Source organism: Astatotilapia calliptera, chromosome 12 (assembly GCF_900246225.1).
Source record: "Astatotilapia calliptera chromosome 12, fAstCal1.2, whole genome shotgun sequence".
Lineage (NCBI taxonomy): Eukaryota > Metazoa > Chordata > Actinopteri > Cichliformes > Cichlidae > Astatotilapia > Astatotilapia calliptera.
This window is the reverse complement of record NC_039313.1, coordinates 15,673,590-15,694,432: the sequence shown is the minus strand read 5'-3', so window position 1 is coordinate 15,694,432 and position 20,843 is coordinate 15,673,590. Positions and strand designations below refer to the sequence as shown.

The 20,843-nt window shown below is 38.4% G+C and overlaps 1 protein-coding gene across 1 annotated transcript in view; it reads right to left on the bottom strand.

Annotated features, from left to right (window-relative positions):
• The window catches only part of ntrk2a (neurotrophic tyrosine kinase, receptor, type 2a), a 113,584-nt gene that overhangs the window by 6,916 nt on the left and 85,825 nt on the right, over window positions 1–20,843 (bottom strand). Inside the window, exons 16-18 of the mRNA XM_026188601.1 lie at window positions 11,716–11,888; window positions 11,325–11,480; window positions 10,904–10,988 (exon numbers count right to left, since the gene is read on the bottom strand). Of these exons, the coding sequence (XP_026044386.1) occupies window positions 10,904–10,988; window positions 11,325–11,480; window positions 11,716–11,888 (414 nt within the window). The remainder of the gene's footprint in view (window positions 1–10,903; window positions 10,989–11,324; window positions 11,481–11,715; window positions 11,889–20,843) is intronic.

Sequence of the window (20,843 nt, the reverse complement as noted above, 5' to 3'; positions counted from 1 at the left end):
CTGACCACCACCAGTAGGCAATGGTGTGCCCAAGGGCACAATGACCAATGATCGAGCCAGGGCTCAAACCAGCAACCTTACGATTACAAGACAAACTGCCAACTCTTGAGCCACGATCGCCCCATATGAGGTTAGTCATTAATATACTGCAACAACATGGGAATAGAGCAACTGTGGGAGAATTCAACATTAACAAATCAATGGTACAGAAGTGGAGGAACCATGAAGAATGAGTTGAGTAAAGTTTGACTTATCTGATCTGTATGAAAACAGATTCATCGACAGTGCGCCTTATATAAACTGCTTCATATCCCCTTAAACAACAACTGCACACATATACAGCTGAGCTTACACATGGATCACATCAGTTAAACAACCACAGCTAAATTCATTTATTTGGTGTTTATGAACAGCTGATTTTGCCATCTCATTACTTACAGTGATACAATGAAGTTAAAAAAGAATAACATGAAAATGTGTCATGAATACATATGTGTTTAATGAATTTAATGAATTTAATTAAATTGATTAAATTATAATGAATCTTCTTTTAATCCCTCTTCTTTTATCTCTCTTTTTCCTTTAACGGTGCAAAAATAACCTTATGACAAAACTTGTACGTAATATATTATATTTTCTTTATTAGCTCTTGGCTAAAGTTACGCACTGTGTACAGGTGAAATATTTTCACATTTTTTCCATCTAATAACAGGTTGTTTTTATTAGATTTTTTTCCTGTTACAAAATGTTTTCACTTACGCCAACATCAAGCAAAAAGAAGTCTAAAGGTGGATCCAACCCCCCCCCCCCCCCTTTAAATCTCAAGGTAACAGTTTAAATCTTCAGAGACTCAGAAACCACATCCTAATGAAAAATGAGGAATATAAAGACACAAGCAAGCATGATGACAGACTAAATCTACTCTCTGACTGAAAAATCAGGGAGGTCAGACACAGAGTGCGAGCAAAGCATGACTTTCAGAAAAAAAATGGACGAGTGATACCTCCGGATACTTACGAAAGGGCGATAATAGCGATAACAGATAATAGTGTTTGACAGCAGCGATATCCAATGCTACCTAAAAGTTTGAATTTTGATTCCAAGCTATTTATTTTGCAAGACATTAAAATTGAGAAAAACAAAAGGAGAAAAAAAGATGACTTATTCAGCAACTAAGTAATAAAATCAAAACGATAAGAAACTCATCTCAAATCCAAATGTTTTTTTAATAATCACTATTTTAAGAGAGAGAAGTCATTAAATCAAACCAATTACCCATGAGTGAAAAAAACAGCATGTAAGTCACAGAACAACATATTTGGGCTAAACTGAGGTTTCAGGTAACTTTTTTGTTTTTACATGTGAAATATATTAAAATTATAATGAACATTTATCACCTTTTGATAAGATTTTCCACTTATGACTGATATCAAATCAATACCACACAGTTAAGGTTTTACTTTCTTTTGTAATAACTTGATTTTTCTTAATAACCCTGCGTTTTAGACATTCTTACACGGGTTTCCAGCCCAACTCCCTCATAAAGTCAGTTCGATAGAATATGCTGCATTAGTTGCTCCTGTAGCTTAATGACCTTTATGTAACTACACTCTGCAGATTGGCGCTGCAACTTTGGGAAAGCACTTATCAAACTGAGTTGCACTAGTTAAATGTGATAGATAGCATGCTATAGCAAAGCATTAAGTAATGAGTACATTGGTGACTAAGTAGCATATGCACATTCTCGAGAACAGAAAGCATTTGCACATGTGAGCAACAGCATCACGTTTCAGCAAAACCATCCAACATAATGTTTACTTTTACTTGAGTTCCAGAAGCTATAAAACTTTACTGTCCTCTAAATCGGACGTAACTTTTGGTGACATTGCAAGTAAAAGGATGGTGATTGGCTGTAACGGCTGACTTAGATTTCAGGGTTTTAACATTGTTAAATATATTAACTTTTTCATTAACTTCTCAATGAATCAAAAGCAAGCTTAACCTGCTGACAAGATTTGTTCCTCTTACTGCACCTCCCCGCTCACTTTAGTCTCCCCTGAACATGAATCTAGCGACTGATCTGCACTCCACTGTGCTACACAGATAGCACAATCCATTTTCTAAGGTTTATGTGTGTCATTAATGGTTTGGTACCCACACTTGGCCTGGTTCTGTGTTAGTCAGGGGGTTATTTAATAGAGTAATAAAATGTGCACTGTCACACAGATAGCCATCAGGTTTAGGTTTACGTCTGGGGAAACATATCTGCCTCCATCTCTGCAGCCTCAACCAGGCCTTCATTTTTCTTGCAGTGATGCTTTTTCTCCCTTGTTTCTCTGTTTATCATTTACATTTCTCCATCTGCATGCAGTATGCTAAAGCAGAGTAGAAGGTCCACAATGCATAATGTGAATCGTAATATAGAATATAAAATACAAAATGCTTATATTATACACACTCCTACACAATACAGCAGGTTTGAGTCTTTTAGTTTTTTTTAAAATTATTATTATGAAGTGTACAACATACAGAATACAGCAGGATTTTAGTCTAAAACATTCTTGTTGTCTTATTGTGATGCTGTGTTCTCAAAGAGCTCTCCCTTATATTCCTCCCTACATAATAGATACTGCATAGTCCATTCACATTGAACTGAAGTCAGCCTCAGCACCTGTTCTTCCTAAAACGCTCCTATTATGATAATTCGCAGGTTTATATTTTTATTTCAGTAGTGCTACAGTTGTGTTTCACTCTTTGTCTTAATTCCTTGCTTTAGCTCTTATTCTTTTGGAGCATGTGGCTCCAATAGAACAAAACAAAAAAAACAGAGCTTGGACACTGCTAGCACGGGCACCCACACAAACGCAAATCAGGAGATGAAGCATCGCTGAATATGTTTCCAAACCAACTTCATTCTAAACCAAAGACTAGAAAATATGGTGAAGCATATCTGCCCTTTGGCTTCACCTGCACAAGTGCTGAGGTAGGTCTCCCCTGCAGAATTGGTTTTCCCTTCGTCGGGAGCATGTGCTGGGTTCTTCAAATCGCGAACATTTTTCTTGTAAAACAAAGGGGGGCCCAGCAAAAAAAGTTTGGGAACCACTGCATTAGTGTAACTGTACTCTTATAATTTAAGCATAGTTCACAATATAAACTTAACACTGCTTGATCAAACAGGGTACCGATCCTTATCCTAATGAGGACACACACAGGGTGGACTGGTCAGTTAGCAAAGCTGGAATATTTCCTGGTGGCATGAGGGTTGTTTTGGCCTGCTGTGAAAAGTCAACTTGATCAGTAAACAGTTTACAAACCGCAACCCTCTCAGCCACACACTCTCCAATCCTCATGGCACACAGGTGTATTAGCTAATGACACGTAAATGAATGTAGGTCAGCAATCCCTACTCACTACAATGCAGACAACATGTTGATCGGACAATAAGGAAAAGTGGAGGAGAGAGATAGAAAATAAAAAAATATATATTTAAAAAACAGATTAAATGCTGAAAAACAAATTCCATTTAGTGCCCAGATCAGGTGAAAATATGAGTTTTACATGACTGATCTCAGTGAGTGTGTGTATGAAGCAGCCTTAATATCATTGACCAAAATTTTTGAGGAAAAAATTCATGAGGAAAAAAGCTTTAATGAAATGTATCGAAATTTCCATCAACAAATATAAACCAGATGTAAATATTCTGGAGAGACAAGATCCGATCAGAACGAATTAAGTTTTGTGAAAAGGAAGGACAAGTTGGGAAGTGCTCCCTGTTTCTCATGAAATCACGTCACATTTGATGTTAGTGAAAAAAAGATGCTTTGTAAACCACGTGAAGCAACTCTCACGGGTAAAAACACAACAAACTCTTATACTTCATACTTTAGTCAAATAAAATATACTTTTTAATGTAATCTTATGATATTTATTTGAATACAACTAGAGTAATAAAACTATAAGATGTTTTAGTGAATGACTAAATGTATGACTAAAACTAAATTTGCTGTCAACATGAACACTGGTGAATGGATCCATCATCCATCCATGATGGAATTTATGAAATTTATTTGAGTAATAATAATAATAATTTTCTTTTTTCCTCCCAAAACCTCTAAAAGATCTCACAATGATATAATTAAAATGAAATCTTTTGGTCATAATAATTTGATAATGAAAACTGGATATCAGAACAACAGCTGGATTATAGACAATTAGCAGTGTGATGGTTTCCATGTCCAGAGTTGTCTATATGTACTGTGTAGGTCATTATTGTCTCCAACTGACCGTGGTCTGTATTCATCAATACCAAAGTCATTTTCACAAATGCCACTCTAATCTGGGTTATGCGTTCCTGCATTGTTGACTATAACCCTTTGCCACATCTAAAGAGGGGTTTCCCCTCCTCATGTGGAAAGCGCATGGTTATTCTGCTGGTTCTGAAATTCTTTGGTAGTGCTTTGAATTCATGGCAAATCAACATACTGAATATTTTTAAAGGAGCTCATTAAATAAATGTAATCCACTATTCGATTGAACTCTGCCCTTAATCGCTGTTTCTATAGTTCAAAACTCCAGTAAAGGTTTGAATGTGATCACCGAGTTCTTTATAAACCTTTGAAGAACAAAGAATCTGTAGTCTTTCTTCGAATTTGTCCAATGTATTATAATATATTTGGATAGTCATCCAGCGCTCTGAAGAGTGACTTCCTGCTTAACTTCCTGTGTTAGAAAATGCATACATGTGAGTTTTAATGAGTGAAAGAATGAATTTTGGTTTGCAGGCCCCTCATAGACCTCGGTGCATTGTGCTCTTCACTGTCACAGTCTTACCCTTTAGTGCAATAAAAATGATGAAAAATCTAGAATGTTCTTGAATTCAGCCTAAAATCGATTTTTTTTCTCAATTTTTGCCCATCGTGCAGATAACTGAGGAACTTCCAAACTTGTTTTTTTTTTTTTATTCAGTTAATGTTCATCATAGGAACTCAAATGGCAAACTGAAAGGGTGTAGGCTGAGCTTATATAACACCTACCTCTGAAAGTGTATTCAAGTAACAACCAAACTGTTTGTTAGTGACTGTAATGTGTTACATGGTGATGCAGATCATTAATGGAAGAAAAGCGAGGACTGCCAAGAAGGCATTTTATGAGCAGCGACAACACTAACATGATGTGTTAATAATCTGTTTAGACTAAAAAAAATCTAAAACCAACAAAAAAACCGATGTCATTTCTAACCAAACACAGCTCTGTTTATTATTGCACGTGGAAGATTAACATTAGAATAAATGTACTGCAAACTAACCAACAATTACGCCCACAACATTAAACAAAATGAGAACATAATGGCTCTGTATAATTTCCTACTCATTGGAAACTGTCTGAAACTCATTTTTCTCTGTATATGTTTTATTGTTTTTTAGTTTATTTTTGTTTTTTTGTGAATAAAAATCACTCATGCGTGAATCAACAAAGGATTTGCAGTTAAGTCGAGCAGCGTTGTTATTACTTGCTTTGTTGGGGAGATTTTTCCGTTCTACTCTATTGATAGTTTTTATATATTTCATTATATCCATTAGTCTTTTTGTGTTATTCATCATGACTGATCATTTCCCCTGATGCTCTGAAATATTAATACGGGCCTCTTGAACTGCCGCGCAACATCTCTCCTTTTATGTTTGTTAACCGTACGTGTATTTGTGTGCGTTCATTGGCGAGACAATGAGGAACAAAGTGAAGGGCAGTCACTTCAAAAGGGCACCAACAGGGTTGAATTAAATAGAAAACAGGAGAGAAAACCCATGAAAGAGCAGGAAAGGAAAGCCTCAGACTGAGTCTTCCTGTCACTGGGAGGAGGGGGTCATCAAATATTAAGAAAGTCGTGTTTACAGTGGATCAGTCTGAAGACCAAACATGCTTTCTAAGTTTTTTTTACCTACGCCTAGTTGCTGCATTTCTCTCTGTCATCGGCTCATTCTGTGTTTTGTCTTTGCTGTCAGTGGCTTCGTCATCAGTCTTTGTCTTCTTTCCTGCTCCCTTATCTCTCTCCCCCTCAATCTCTCTCAATCGTTCTCACCTTCCTTCACTGTCTCTAAGCCCGCCTGCCTGTCTCCCTCAGTCTCTGTCTTATAAATATGCATTATTTCACCTCGACCACTGTCTGAGTGTTCCAGGAAAGCCTCAAAAAGACGAGGAAAAAACACAGCAGAGAGGAGGGATGTGTGTTCTTTGTGATGACCTCCCAGAGGCTGTGGTATCCATGGCAACTGCACGTTGAAAAGAAGGCATTATGGGATTTTGATGTAGGAGGAGCTTACGTGAGTAACCCCGCCCACTCGCACCTTACACAGGGAACCGTATCGTTGTCTCTGCTGTCATGGAAAAAACTCAAGAACGCTTGTGTCTAAGTACATGTGATGGTTCTCTCCTGGCCAGCTCAGATACAGTAAAGCCAATGACATGTAGGTTTAAGCTAAGTATTTTTTGTGATGGTGCTCATGTCGAATAAAAACCCAGCAGGAAATATGATGGTAGTACTTCTTCAACGTGCAGTTGTCAAGTCACAAAATTCCCAATGGCCACATACTGACGTTTTGTTAGAACAACAATGAGGAAGTAAAAAAGCCTGCAAAAGTCTGTGTTAACATTCGATTAATCTCGCAAAGAAGATTTGTACATATTCATTTGCAAAATCCAAAGTAAAAGGCAAGACTTTTGGCATCACAGGTTAGATTCACCAGCCAGGATTGAACAGGCTTTGCTTTCACACAGGTAAGCAAACAATGTGGGCAAAATCGGCATGATGATTTTGCCTTTTATTTAATTTCTCTTCACTAATATGCACTCATGCTACAGTATTGTTTGGCTTGTCCATGCTATTGCTTACTGATATATTTAATCACATTGAGAAAAGTAAAAAACGGGCAACAGATGTTGTTTAAATGTTAAAAAATGGGTCACTTTAGCCCACTGCAAAGTGGTTGCTAAGCAACATGATAGTGTTGTAGTATATCATGCATAATTTAGCCTTTGTGGATATAAATGAGATGTTATTGTCTTGAACTTAAAACAATGGGATGCTTTAATACTGCATTATAGGAGCTTAAATGCTAAAAAGTGTCACTGTTGCTAGGTCGTCGCTAGACAACACGAGGACAGCATAACATCTGATATAAATAAGAACCTTAAGGGGCCTTTGTTTCAAATTTTTTCTAGATAATGATCCAGGGAGAATTTGCAGACAAAGAAACAAACAAAAACAAATAGTTTGTGTATTACAGTAAGTTTTATAAATGAGCAATTATTGGCTGTTGTCCTCAGAGACTAAGTAGGGTGGTGTGATGATTGCGTAAACTTTCTCGTTGAGCCATTAATGACATAATCTCTTAACCAGAAGATATGAAGTCTCAGCTTATGTAAGCATGCAAACTTTAGATCATCATTTTATTTGTTTCTACTTGCTTTTGACTTTTGACTTTTCAGTCCCTGTGATGTTGCAATCAGTTCTACACAACTATACAAATAGGACTGGGTTAGCTTGCACACTTTCACAACAAGTTCAAAGGCAAAAAACTTTGCCCCATCAACTTCTTGGTAACCAATGCAGTATGTGAATGAGGTCTCTTTCTTTGTAATAATAATATAGTAATAATGATATAAAAGGTACAATGAGGCCATGTATATGAGCAATGAGCAGTTGAATAATTTGTGTTACATCCTCTCAGTTTTGTCTTGATGCACATTTGCTTAATCACGGATAACTGTTTCACTGTCGCCTCTCCAGGTGCTTCACAAGGTCGATACTTGTCTCTGAAGAAAAAAAACCACCCACTACCCAAAAAAATTACTCAGAGATTTGTCAGCTCTGCTTCACTGCCCGTGTTCCTCTACAGGCCGTGTCAGCAGCGTAAAACAGTCAGGCATGAAACCTTAATTTTCTTTCATCCTACACATTTGGCCATAAAATCAGTTTAGGGGAAAATGAATAAATGTGCTGTAGTGTTGGAGTCGAGCCCCACCCACGCACCCATACGCCCACACACACACGCACACCGAGCCTGTGTGGAAAGGCTCAAGGTTTGATTTGAGGCATCCTGTCTGTCTCCTGAAGCGCCTGTCAGGTTCATTGTGTAACAGGGGATTCAATGACGTCATCACAGCCCCTTCAATCCTACGCCTCTGCATCTATTTCCCTGCACATATACACGCACACACACAGGCATGGGGTTGTGGGGGGGGGGCTCCAATTCCTCTATGACTCATCTTCACTTGTCTGACGCAAGAGCATGACTGGGTCCCTACACTCTACACGTCCCCCCACACTCACACACACACCTCTGTCTCTCCTGGATGCTGAAATACGGCTGAATCACTATGTTTTACCTTCCACCCCCCTATGCCTCTATTCTGGTTTTTGTTTTTCTCCTGTCTGTCTACCTCTCTGTCCTTTTTTTTGTCATTTTACTGTGATACGCTGCTCTGTGGTCGTCTTAAGCAGTGCCGTATGCCCCTGTATCGCTCTATTACTGCCTCGTCTCTCTTTTTGGATATTTATTTGTGTCTTGTTTTCTTCTTTCCTGGCATCCCACTCCTTCTCCTCCCTCTTTCTCTTCTTCTCCTGCTACTCCCCCCCCTTCTCCCTTATTTCCAAGCCTTTCTCTCCTTTCATCGCTTTGCCACCCTCCTGCCTCCATCTCCCACACTTACATCTTACTCCTTCTCCAACTCTATTTCTCCACTACTGCTTCAGCATACTAAACAGAACTTCTCTGATTACTTTTCTTCCTGAGAAACGTTGGAGACCCAAGTAAGAGACCCACCGCCACTGCCCTCTGCCGTTACCATGACTACAGCCACAGCACTTAGCTTTATTGAGGAGGGGTGAAAGGAAGGAGGAGGAGCGGGGAGCTTGCTGTGTGTCGTCACACAGAGATAGCACAAAAAAATGCCACAGCAGCAAACCAATTTGATGCCAAATATAACCTGTTATTTTGATTTTATGTCAACAGTCATTATCAAAGACCTCGAAAAAATAGCATTTTTTTTATGTTCTTTTAAAAAAGATTCATTCAGGCAACGTGGCATTTATAGTTTTGTGGGGTATCAGAAGCTTTCTGTGAGGAAATCACAGACTGTATATAAAGGATGGGCAGGAAGCCTTCAGAAAAGGAACATATTTTGAATGTAGCAAGCTTGGTTAGTAAGTTATACTCATAAAGCGTACAGCTTCAATCCACAGACACAGATATAGCAAGGCTCATAAACATTTGGATAATAATACTGCAGTTTTACCCTTAATTCAAGTAATTTACCAAAAGCATTGCACTAACTGTTTAAAAATAATAATTTCCCCCAGGGATCAATAAAGTATTCTGATTCTGATTCTGAAAATGACCATTTTCATACTTACGCTCACATTTTTTTTAGTGGTTCTCCATACATAATCAAAGAACCTGTTTATTTTATTGTGCAAGACACAATGAAATAAACAGGTTGTGTTATTTGCTGTTATGGCACTTAATCTTCTTATTTATATTACTCTTTTTGTGCACAGCACTTTGTGCCTTTGCTGGCAAATCAGTCAGTCACACAAGCCTTTCAAATTTAGCCATATTCCCTAAAACTGACACGGATTTATCAATGACTTCGAAGCTGGATTTAATACATGTTTAAAGTTACAATTTTTATAACATGGTTAGCACCATCTTGTGCCAGTACAGAACGAGACGTTGGTTGCAGCTAATTGATTTACATTAGTTTATGTTTGCTAACTCGTAAGAGAGCCAATATCTCAGTTTGTAGAGCACTTTGTAAAAAAAGAAATCATCATACAGATGGGAAAATAGGTAACAGACAAATGCAGTTTGATGCAAACTGCATTTCGTTGCCCTGTACCTGTGCATGTGCAATGACAATAAAGTTGAATTCTATTCTATTCTGTTCTATTAATGTGGGCAGCCTCAAGTGGCCACTAAAGGAACTGCAGTTTCTGGCACTTCTAACTTGACTTCATTTTTTTTTAGCCCCAGTAGTTGCAGACAATTTTAATATTTTTAATGAGAAACAGGAAAAAAATATCTTGTGTTTTCTTATATCAGCATGCCAATACAGTGCATATACATTACAATTTATACCAAAGTACATATGTGTAATTATGCATGTGGAACGTGTGAAAGGAGAACAAACTGCAAAGACAACTCTCTTTCCCAGCAAGTTAGAAATATAGATTTTCATAACTACAATGAGCATTTCTGTTCAAGATAAATTATTACTGCAAAATTACCGTCACTGAATGATACATCCATCAGTTGTATATTATTATCTTTCTGAATTTTTAAACGATTGTCTAGCCATTGAATGCCTGCAGTCTTCTACCTCTTTCTCTCTCCTACTCTGTCATTGTCAGTTGTGTCGGTTTGTCAGAGAGAATGAGAGAAAGGGCAGGAAAAATGGACAGTCCAACTACCTATCAATCAATACAACTGATTAGATTTTGGCCTTTTGGAAAAGTAACAGATTATCTGCAGAAAGAAAAACACACACTTTCAGTTTTGTTTTGTACCCCTGAGTTATCCAAGCACAGCAAGAAAAGCTGCTAAATATCCCTGCAGTACACAAAAATGCTCAAAAACACTGAACATGGATCTTTTTAAATGCATTCCTTTCACCTGTACTTTTTTAGTTACTTAAAGCAAATGTAACACCCCACGAACTCACCTAATCAAACATGCTAACCATTTCCAACTCCTTCTGTTGAGTTAACCTATCCCTGCGAGTGTCTTACTCAAACCCCCACGTCCATCAGTCATGCCCATGCAGGGGAGTAGCAGAGAGGCACCCATGCAGCAGGGAGGGAGGGGAGGCTGAAAGAAAGGCCTGAAAAGATATCGACACATACACCTACCCTGTAGTAGTCAGTGCTGTAGACATCTCTTGACATGCCAAAGTCTCCAATCTTTACCAGCAGGTTCTCACCCACCAGGCAGTTCCTTTTGGACAACAAACACAGTGAGACTCAATAAAGATGTTTCACATTGCTGAGTTAAAATGAAGGGTGTTAAACTACAACCATATATCTTATTATATGGTTATTACCATGACTGTTTTACTGATTATCTCTAGCTGATTATTTACTGGTTCCGCTAATAGCTACAGTCCTCCTTGTTAGATGTTTTTAGGTGGTATTAGCGATTGTTCGTACTCAGTCATTATGAGTTTTAAATAAATTCCTCAAGGATCAGAATAAAAGTTCCTGTTTAATGACACATCTGGCATCTGTTAGGAACAAGCAAACACGATGTGCATTAACAGAGTATTTTACAAACCTTGTGGCCAGGTCACGGTGCACAAAGTGTTGTGATGCCAGGTAGACCATGCCAGATGCTATCTGCTGGGCAATGTGAAGCATTTGAGACTGGGTCAGCTCCACAGGTCTGGTGGTCTGGCCCTCTGCCATCAAAACTGCATCTGGACCATGAGCCCTGTGAGAAAAAAACAAGGGAAACAATGTATCATTTGTCTTTTCAGCCATGTATCAACCACGTACGATGTTTACATGTGTCCCTCTAATAGAGAGTATGTAGAAGATTAAGCTGGATTAGCACACGCAAGCTTCCTAATCTTTAATTCTTTGATCGCTCATTTTTCATAGAAACTCTTTAGAGAAAAACACATTTAAAATTTTGCCATTTTACATATTGAAGAAGAGAGTCATGCCTGAGGAACTTGTTGAGGTCACCGTGTTTCATGTACTCAAACACCATAATGAGCGGGTCGCTCTCCACGCACACTCCGTAGAAAGTGACAATATGCTCATGCTGAAGGTTCGTCAGCAGCTCAGCCTCACGATGGAAATCCTTCCTGGCATTTTCGCTGGCCTCTTTAAGTGTCTGCACACACACACACACGCACACACACAAGTGACATTTTAATAAAGTGACAAATCAAAACCTCACACATTATACCACATACACTTCTGCCAATTGGTCATTTTCATAGTGGATTCATTCTCCTCCAATTTATTTGGCTGACGTCCACTGTGTGAAAAAAACAATACAAAAGTGCATATAAAAGTGAGTTACAGCAACACGGCACAAACAGTGTGAAATTACTGGCACCAAACAAGGACCGATATGACAGCAGAGCAGGAAAAGGATGGAGACATTTTAAATAAATGCTAGCCATTACAAAGTACAGCACTGTTTACATTCATTATGTTTCCCTGTTCCCTTTGAAACTAATCTTTGTCTCCCTTCCATGAATCAGGAAATCTGTCAGGGAGCTTGTGTAATACAAGCATCCATGACAGAGAGTGTATGTGAAGTGAAAGTGAATGACTGTGTGTGTGTTTGGAGGCGAGTTACAGGAAATGAAAGTGATACGGGGTGTGTATTAATTTCACATATAAGAAGAAAAATATAGAAAAGTTTCTCTTGTCCTACATGAATAATTGATTGTCTTCCTACAGTATATGATAGAGATATACATGAGGTGTGAGCGTGTGGCGAGTGGCGAGTGTGCCTATGCACACACATTGCAGGTAGAACCTCCGACTACAAATACAGATCTACAGGAGCACTGACTTAGAAAAAGCAGAATGAGATGACCTCTGACCTCTCATCAAAAGCACTAAAATGGAAGAATATTAGACAGACTTCAACCTTAAGCACTTACATTCAACCAATAATGTACTGTGAAACAGAGGCATGGTCGAGTACACTGCAGACTGCAAGGTGATACTGCAAGAAGATGATTATTACAGTATAGATAGTGTATATGAATGCCTGTGCCCCTGTCTCACCATGTAACTTGAGAATATGCATAGGATATGTGAGTTGACTGACTTTCCTCAGATGTCTTTGCAGGACCTTTCACTGTTATATTTAATGTTATCAGTTTATTGTTCGTAATTAATAGAATTAATAATGGCTAAAAATGAAGACTGACGCTGTGTAGGTCAATGAAAAGCTATTAAAACCAGCTTTGAGGTTTCCAGTTATTTTTATTGGTGTGGTTTTTCATATCAGTGCAGTTCTGAATGTTTGAAAGCCACAAATAAACACAGCTGTTCCTCACTCTGAAAGAAACCAGCAGGAGGTAATAAGAGGCGATGAATATGATGCTGAAAGCCCAGACTTTGTTCTTAGCATGGTTTAGAACTTATCTGTAATGATCTATTAACTTATAATGAAGCTTTTACAATTTCTTTGCAAAAAGTGACTTCTTAAGAGATGCTCATAAAACATGGACAATTTTCCTCATTATCCCAGTTTGACTGACAATGACTCCCTGAAGTCTAATCTATGATGTACTGTACTGTGTGCTCCTTAAAAAAAGAGAAAAAGAAAAAGAAAAATGAACTTAAAGAGGAAAAAGAAATGTTATTCACTGCACCGCTGGTCTCAATCAGTATCAAATGACCACTGCGACCAGTATTAATCATTGTATTGAGCCAAACATATTAATGTTGAGTTTAGGAAAAATACTGACTTTCCTGTGAGCCTGGGAGTATTACAAATCACAGTGTGACTTTCTGTACTGAAAGCTGCATTAATTCCCATGCTGAAACTCATAACACTGCACTGTTAGTCATCCAGTCTGAGCACATTCAGGTCCATGGACAAATAAAAAGCAATCAACAACCTCCAGCTCACAAATGTGGTGAGTCATATACATGCGTGAAGAGAACATTATTGAAAGTGCTCGAAGTTCATGACTGATGGGATGCAGGAGCGTAAATGTGTTTGCATGAGTTTGCCTGCGTGCATGTGCATATGCATATTGTTTTTATGTGCACTTGTTACAATTATCCTCTGATCGATGGCAACTCAGTGTTTAATATACAGTAACAGTAAAACTTGCTTCTGTATTATGGATGACGGATTGATTGATAGACAACCCTAAAATCCAGGCCCATTAAGCTCTATTAGTGTGTGTAGGTCATTGTAATGTGGTATACAAATGAGAACCTGTACCTGTAATGTAGCATGACTCACAGAGAGCAATATAAGCATGGTGTGGTTTATCATAAAGAAAGTGCATTCCTCATAATCCATGTCCTTTCCCCTTTATTCTGTACAGTGGAATTACAGGACACAATAATTATAGCTGTTAAATGATGGAATCACCACATTTGCAGGATGAAATCACTGAGTGTTGAGGAAAGAAGTATTGAAACTCCTTGCAATTTGCATTTCTAAAACAAATACCTGTGCAAATTTAAATATGCAAAATAGTCTGCAGTTAAAAGAAAGAGTTTGAGGACCTTAACAAGCTGCTGCTACACCTGGCTGACTGAAAGGAAGCATGGCCCCCAACAAGAGAGGTGTCTACTCAAACAATGGAAAGGATTATACGACGCCTTGTATAAAATCTGTAGCAAATATATAGACAACATAGAATGACAGATGAGTTGTTTATTTCTAAGAAAGTTTAAAGAAAAAAGCAGGAAAAAGCTGAATGAACTTCATCAAACTGTAGCGATTCCATAATTTTTGGCCAGGGATTGAATTAAATACACTGACAACTCTCACAGGCAAATCAAATTTGTTTCTAAAATCCCGTCATTACAACAGATTCTCAGCACTCTTGTTTTCAAGTGATCAGATCAGATGTGTGTATCCTCCTGAGTGTTCAAACATCTCGTGGGATTTGATTTGCCTAGAAAACCTCGAGGAATAGTCTGCATTAATTTGATGTCTCCTTCTTTTAATTAAAAGCAGCTGGTAAGAAGTGACAACATATTTATTTGCAAACAGAAACGATCTTTATTTGGATTTCTACACTCTAAGCATCCCCTTCACGAGACTGTTTTTTTATTTTAGTTTCAAGTTATGCGATATGTATATGTACAACAATGGATGGATGGATGGATGGATGGATGGATGGATGGAGCTAGTACTGTTGAAAGTCTCTTTTCATCACCCTTCAGCACTTTGTGTTATTGCAGTGTATTGGCAGCAGGATCACTGACGCTGACGTATGCAGGTCGTCAATTAGTTAATTAAAAACAAATCTGCTGTCATTTAAAAAGAACATTCAATGGTGTACCTGCATACGTGGAAATCTGAGAATTGTTCATTTTTTCCCCTACATTTAACCAGATTTGACATGCAGCCAGCAAAATGAAGCATCGTGTTCTACAACCAAGAACTGTGCTGCTGTCCATGATTTCCAGGTCCGTGTTTTGAAGTGTGTTCAGTCTAAACCGACGCTAAGCTGGCAGCATACATCAGCAGGTGGTTCAGGGCTAAGCCGGGAGCAAACAGGAAATGTAGGAAGAGAAACGAAGGTGTAGGATTTGAGAAGAGGCAAGCGTCAGGATGACGACTGAGGAGAGAGAAAATAAAAGACTACAGGTGAGAGCTGGAGGTGTGGAGGACAGAGGAAGTGAGGGGCAGAGGGGGCTCTTTCACAGGTCATGTATAGTTAATGAGAAGTTCTTCACCGTTCAGATCCTGTTTCTCTGCAGAACAGCAGAAAAAGAATCCTAGATGGAGAGACTGATGGACACATAGATGCGATGCTCCCTAGGAAACCATTCAATTTGACCCCGGAAGTCAGCGGTTTTTGAGTGTAATTCCACCTTATTCTTGCAGAGAAACCCATGAAAAGAGGGACTTTCTAACAATAGCACAGTAAATGGAGGCCAACATGGATTCTCAATACCGTGCTGACGCCATGTGAGGGATTTTATTTCAAAATACCATGGATCTATTTCAGGAACCAGTTCAATATTTTCAATGTATTTCATGTATCAGATGTCAATTCTGATACTGTGGAATAGAAAAATAATAATTTCACCTTCAATAATGCCATTTAGGAGCTTTATTTTGACATGATCAATTGTTCTGTAGGACCAAAGGAATTTAAAAATATCTCACGTTGAAACTTGACCCGTTTGTTTTACTGCACACAGGATACATTTTATTTACATTTCTGGGCTTTGAGTTATAAAAGCTGCAAAAAGAAGTTTGTGTTTTCAGAAACTGGAATCAATATGAAATTAATTAGTCTAATTCTCTGATTTATAAATATGTTTCTTAGGAATTTTAGGACTTCAACATTACCTTGACGGCCACCAGTATCTTCTCCTGGTCAGGTGAAAGGTTATAACACTCAGCCAGGAAGACTTTCCCAAAGGCTCCCTCTCCCAGCTCTCTCTTCAGCACAATGTTATGTCTTTTAATATGCTGGACAACTGTAGAATGAGAAGATGAAGAGGAAAACTTTTTAGTACAAGTTACAAACATGCATATAAATTGGGGAGGGGGGTAATCTTTTTTCCTCGTTTCTTTTCTATTGCCCCAAATGCTCAGTTTTAGGGAGCTTTTCTAATCTTAGCTCACAGCCCACCAACCTGCTGCTTAAACCTTCTGTTTGTGATGGGCAGCCAATAAGAAGAAAGCTGGCATAATGGGAGGGAAAAACAAGCCAAAAGTGCTTGTTCGGCCCAGAAAAAGATCAACTGTAAATCAAGCTGAAGTACACAAATAAAAACAAGGAGCTGGAAGTGATGATGGAAAGCAGGATTGATGCTTTGATCGCACGCCATTTATACTTTAATGACTTCAGCTCATGCAGTGAGTCAGTCTGGTGTCATTTGTTTTGTGGTGTTTGATTTCACTCAAAGAAGAGAAAACTGCATCATAAGACATCTGATTTTACACAAAAAGAAGACATTTGAATGTTGACTTGATAGCATGTGGTAATATAGCATCTTTGTAGTGCATATGTGGCAAAACTATTATTCTTGCTCTGTCCTTAAAGAAAATAAACATCTTATCAGACATAAACAATTAGCTCCATAGTTCTAGAAGTCACATGATAGCATGACTTTGTCACCTTGGATAACAATTGCGACCTAGCGTAGTTGTGCTTGAGAGCGGTATATTTGCAGTGCGCCCACTATGAGTTGCTGTAGTTCAAAAACTATCATCCAAACATTTTCTCCTATCACACATGAAGACACGTGGTAATAAATCCACACAGCGTCGTTGTAATAAACCTCCCTTCTTTTAAATTGTATTTTCTCCCACACGCTGCAGTAACGTCTGTTAATGAGTAAAAGTACAGAGCGCATAACACACAGCCTTGATGAGGCATGAGGTCTGTAATATAAAGTGTGGCTTTTCTTTACTTATTAGTCTGTAATTACACTGTAAGAGCAATGTTCTCGTCACCGACTTTCTTTCAGCACTATTACCCAGTAAGTAGCCAGTATTTACAAGAGCAATTGAATCTATTTTTACTCTTCTCTAAAATGCCCAGTTGCTTCTTGTTTTCTGGACCTTGTGTTTGGAGTATCACATTGGAGTATCAACTGAAACTTGTCAGTTTTCTTATAAAATAACCTTTACTCTTATAACAATTTATCCCTGTTAATCCGAAGCTGTGGATTTTCCTCCTTTTTGAACAAAAAGCACAGCTGCAGGGCATGTTAACCCCCATGGTTTTTCTAAAGGGAAAATGATGTTAAAATAAATGGTTTCTGTCACTCACAATCCACATGCAGATACATTCCTCTACTGTTCATCCCTCATCTACTTTCATTTCAAAGCCAAAAAAAGGCTCATAACTGTATCTACTGTATATCTGGGGATCATTTTCTACTGCATACATATTTTATGTCTTGATTTATGTATCAAATAAATGCAAAAGTAAATAAGCAAATTCCTTCTTTTTTGTCTTCTACGACTTCAACACAGTTTTTACAGTAATGTAAATTTGAAAAACGTGTCTCTCTGCTTGCTTCATGCATCTAACCTCTTCCTGCCTTCTGCTCATCCACAGTTGGATCAGAGTCGACAACTCTGCTCTCTGTTGCTAAGTAACTCGCGAATCCACACCAGCTGATTTCTCAAAAAAAAAAATAAAAATAGAAAATAAAAAAATTGGCATCTCGCCGGTTATTGTACAAGGTTTTATCATGCAGAATGATTAACAGCCTCGTGACCTTACAATAACCTAGTTAAACCCCATCTTTTGATCGCCAGCCAAATGTGCTCCATGTCTGTCTGCATGCAGAGAAACACGTTATCCTGTAATACCTGTGCTCGTTTAGGTCCTGAATACAAATGCATACATACACACACGCTTTTAGACACACACACACACACACACACACACACACACACACACACACACACACACACACACACACACACACACACACACACACACCAAGAGCTGAGATTTATGTGTGATGTGATTAAGAGGTGCATTTGAAGAAAAGCTGTCCACTCAGAATATCACATTAAAGCTCAGCTAGACTCTCTGAAGAAGCTGCATCGATCGACACTGTAAGCTACTGAGGTCCATCCTAACCCAATACTGTAACTGCAGACCTACGGAGAAAAGAGAAACACACAGCTGGTCTGCATCAGATATTCAAAAGCATTAAATATGAGGTCAAGACCATATGATATTTTTGTTTTGCTTAAGGCATTTATACACTCATAAATTCTTGTTATGATACGTGATAGGCTGCATATTGTCTCCGTCAAATCCCGTCTTGGCCTTCATTTGTAACCTTTGTGAATTAATGGGAAGGAAACGTCAAATAAGAAAATGAATTAAAACATTTTAATTAAAAAGACTGCAGATCGTTCAGTCCCATCTGTCCTGCGTTCAAAAAACCCCCTAAAATGAACAAAAAGAAAATGTGGGTGGTTTAAGGAGGACAGTGTGTTTTCTATACTACAACCTCTCTTTTATTTTGATAGCTTGTGTGTGGAAGATTTCTGTGAGCTTCTATCGGTCAATGAAAAAAAGAAAAAACAACATACTGGGCTTTCTGTTAGGATGGTGGAAAGTACTCCAGATGCAGATTCTATGATACACTAAATAGACGTTTTCTTGTCCCCGGGCCTCAAATACAGGCTTCTGTCAGAAACCAGTGCCTTACACAGGGATACACACTGGGTGTCCTTCCGTATTGGTGGCTTGCAGCAATCTTCGATGCCAAGAGCTAGCGATGCTGTTTGAAAGAGCAACAAAGTCCACATAAGGAAGTTCTTTCTTCCATGTGCTGTGTGGTTACCCAGCAAAAGTATCATGGTCATGTTTGGGGAAAGATTTTCATTTCAAAACAAACAAGTCATGCATTGTACTGCAGACACAGTTCACCTTTTAATATTTTACTCAGATGGCAAGGGCCTAAACCCCATCAGCTTATAGTTTAGGATGGTTTTATCAAATAAGTCCTGTAAGCATCTGAATATGTGTTTACATGATGAAAAAGTGACGCTGCGGATCTTTTTCGTTTTTGCAAATCAGCAGCATGTGAATAACTTCTACCTTCTAAACCTGAATACATAATCCTGAGGTATCAGCATGAATAAAAGTCAAGAATATTTGTAAATTGTTTCATCATTTACTAATTATTTTATCATCTATTTCTCCTAAAATTGAGTCTTCATCTCAAATAAAAAAACCAACATGTCGCTGATCACCACAATTCCCTTTGCAACAACGGCGCACAATAAACTCACATCCCCACAAGAAAGCTACCCACCATTTAACCAGCTAATTACCTCACCGCACTATTTTCCTACTGCAGTTGTCTAATAAGCATTCATCCATGAAAATGCCTTGCACCACTTCTCCTTAATTAACATCCTCAAATAGCAAATAAATTGATGTTTGCAGACCAGTGCTTCCCGTACCGCTTTTTTCCCCTCCTTTCTTTTCTTTAGTCTTTGGCAGGAAGATGTGGTTATTCGCACAACCTTTTCCTGCAATTTTCTTTTTTGTGTCTTTTTTGGTTAGATTTCCAGTGTCGTCGCATCTATTTTGCATGTATTCAAGCATTAGCATTTATTGTCTATCAAGAGCGTAAAAGAATAAGTCCTTTTATTTCTAATGGCCGTATTTCAGTCATTAAATAATTGTGCTTTGCAGCTGCTTTCCTTTTGCCAAGTTTACAATCTGTCTTCCACCTCACTTTCATTGTTACACTGTGTCTCCACATGCCGTGCGACATATCACACCCCTTCTCCTCAATCAGTATCCTTAATTAAGATCTACTAAAATATAATTCCTCATTTACCAGACTTAACACACTTACTCTCTGATGTTTTTCCTAATTAGTACCCGTTTTCCATGCTTATCATATTCACTCATTTTCCCTCATTTGCATTCTTCCATCTATTCTCATTATCTTACTCTCACTTTCCTTATTTAGCGTTCCTCTGTTTCACCATTTATCTCTCCCTGTTGCTGTTCCTCTCGGCTGCTAAACCTATCAGTTTTTAATCAGCATCCTCTAAGTATTAACATCCAGGCACAGGTTCTTCCCCCGTTCTGTTGCTCCATTAGTTTTTTTCCATTAACTGTTTATGACAGGGTTTACAATATTAACATCAAGAAGAATAATATTTCCCATCGACCCCCTCATCTTCCACCTTTTTTGCCCTCCTGCCTTCATTTTTCCACCACATCATTTAGAGTCCCATCACACCTATCCTTCATCAGCATCTTATGAACTCCCAAATAAATTAATGTCTGGGGACATAATTATTCTCCGTTTGCCATCTGTTTCATATTCCGTTCTTCTTCGTCTCATCTTCCCAAATTCTTTCCATTGCGTTGAATGCAGACATAAAACAGCTTGAACAGCTTGGAAAAACTGAGTTCGGTACTTTGAACTGAGCAACAGGATAAGTCAAAGACACAGTCGTGTTTGACAGATGCTTTGAGAAGAGGACAACCAGAAACGTCAAACGTTCTTCAGTAATGTCATGGCACTGATTTTTCCTGACTCTGCGCCCTCCTATCAGCAAGCGTAGCTAATTGTGACCTAAGTTTTGTGCGTCAGCCTGTGTGTGTGTGCGTGCGTGCACATA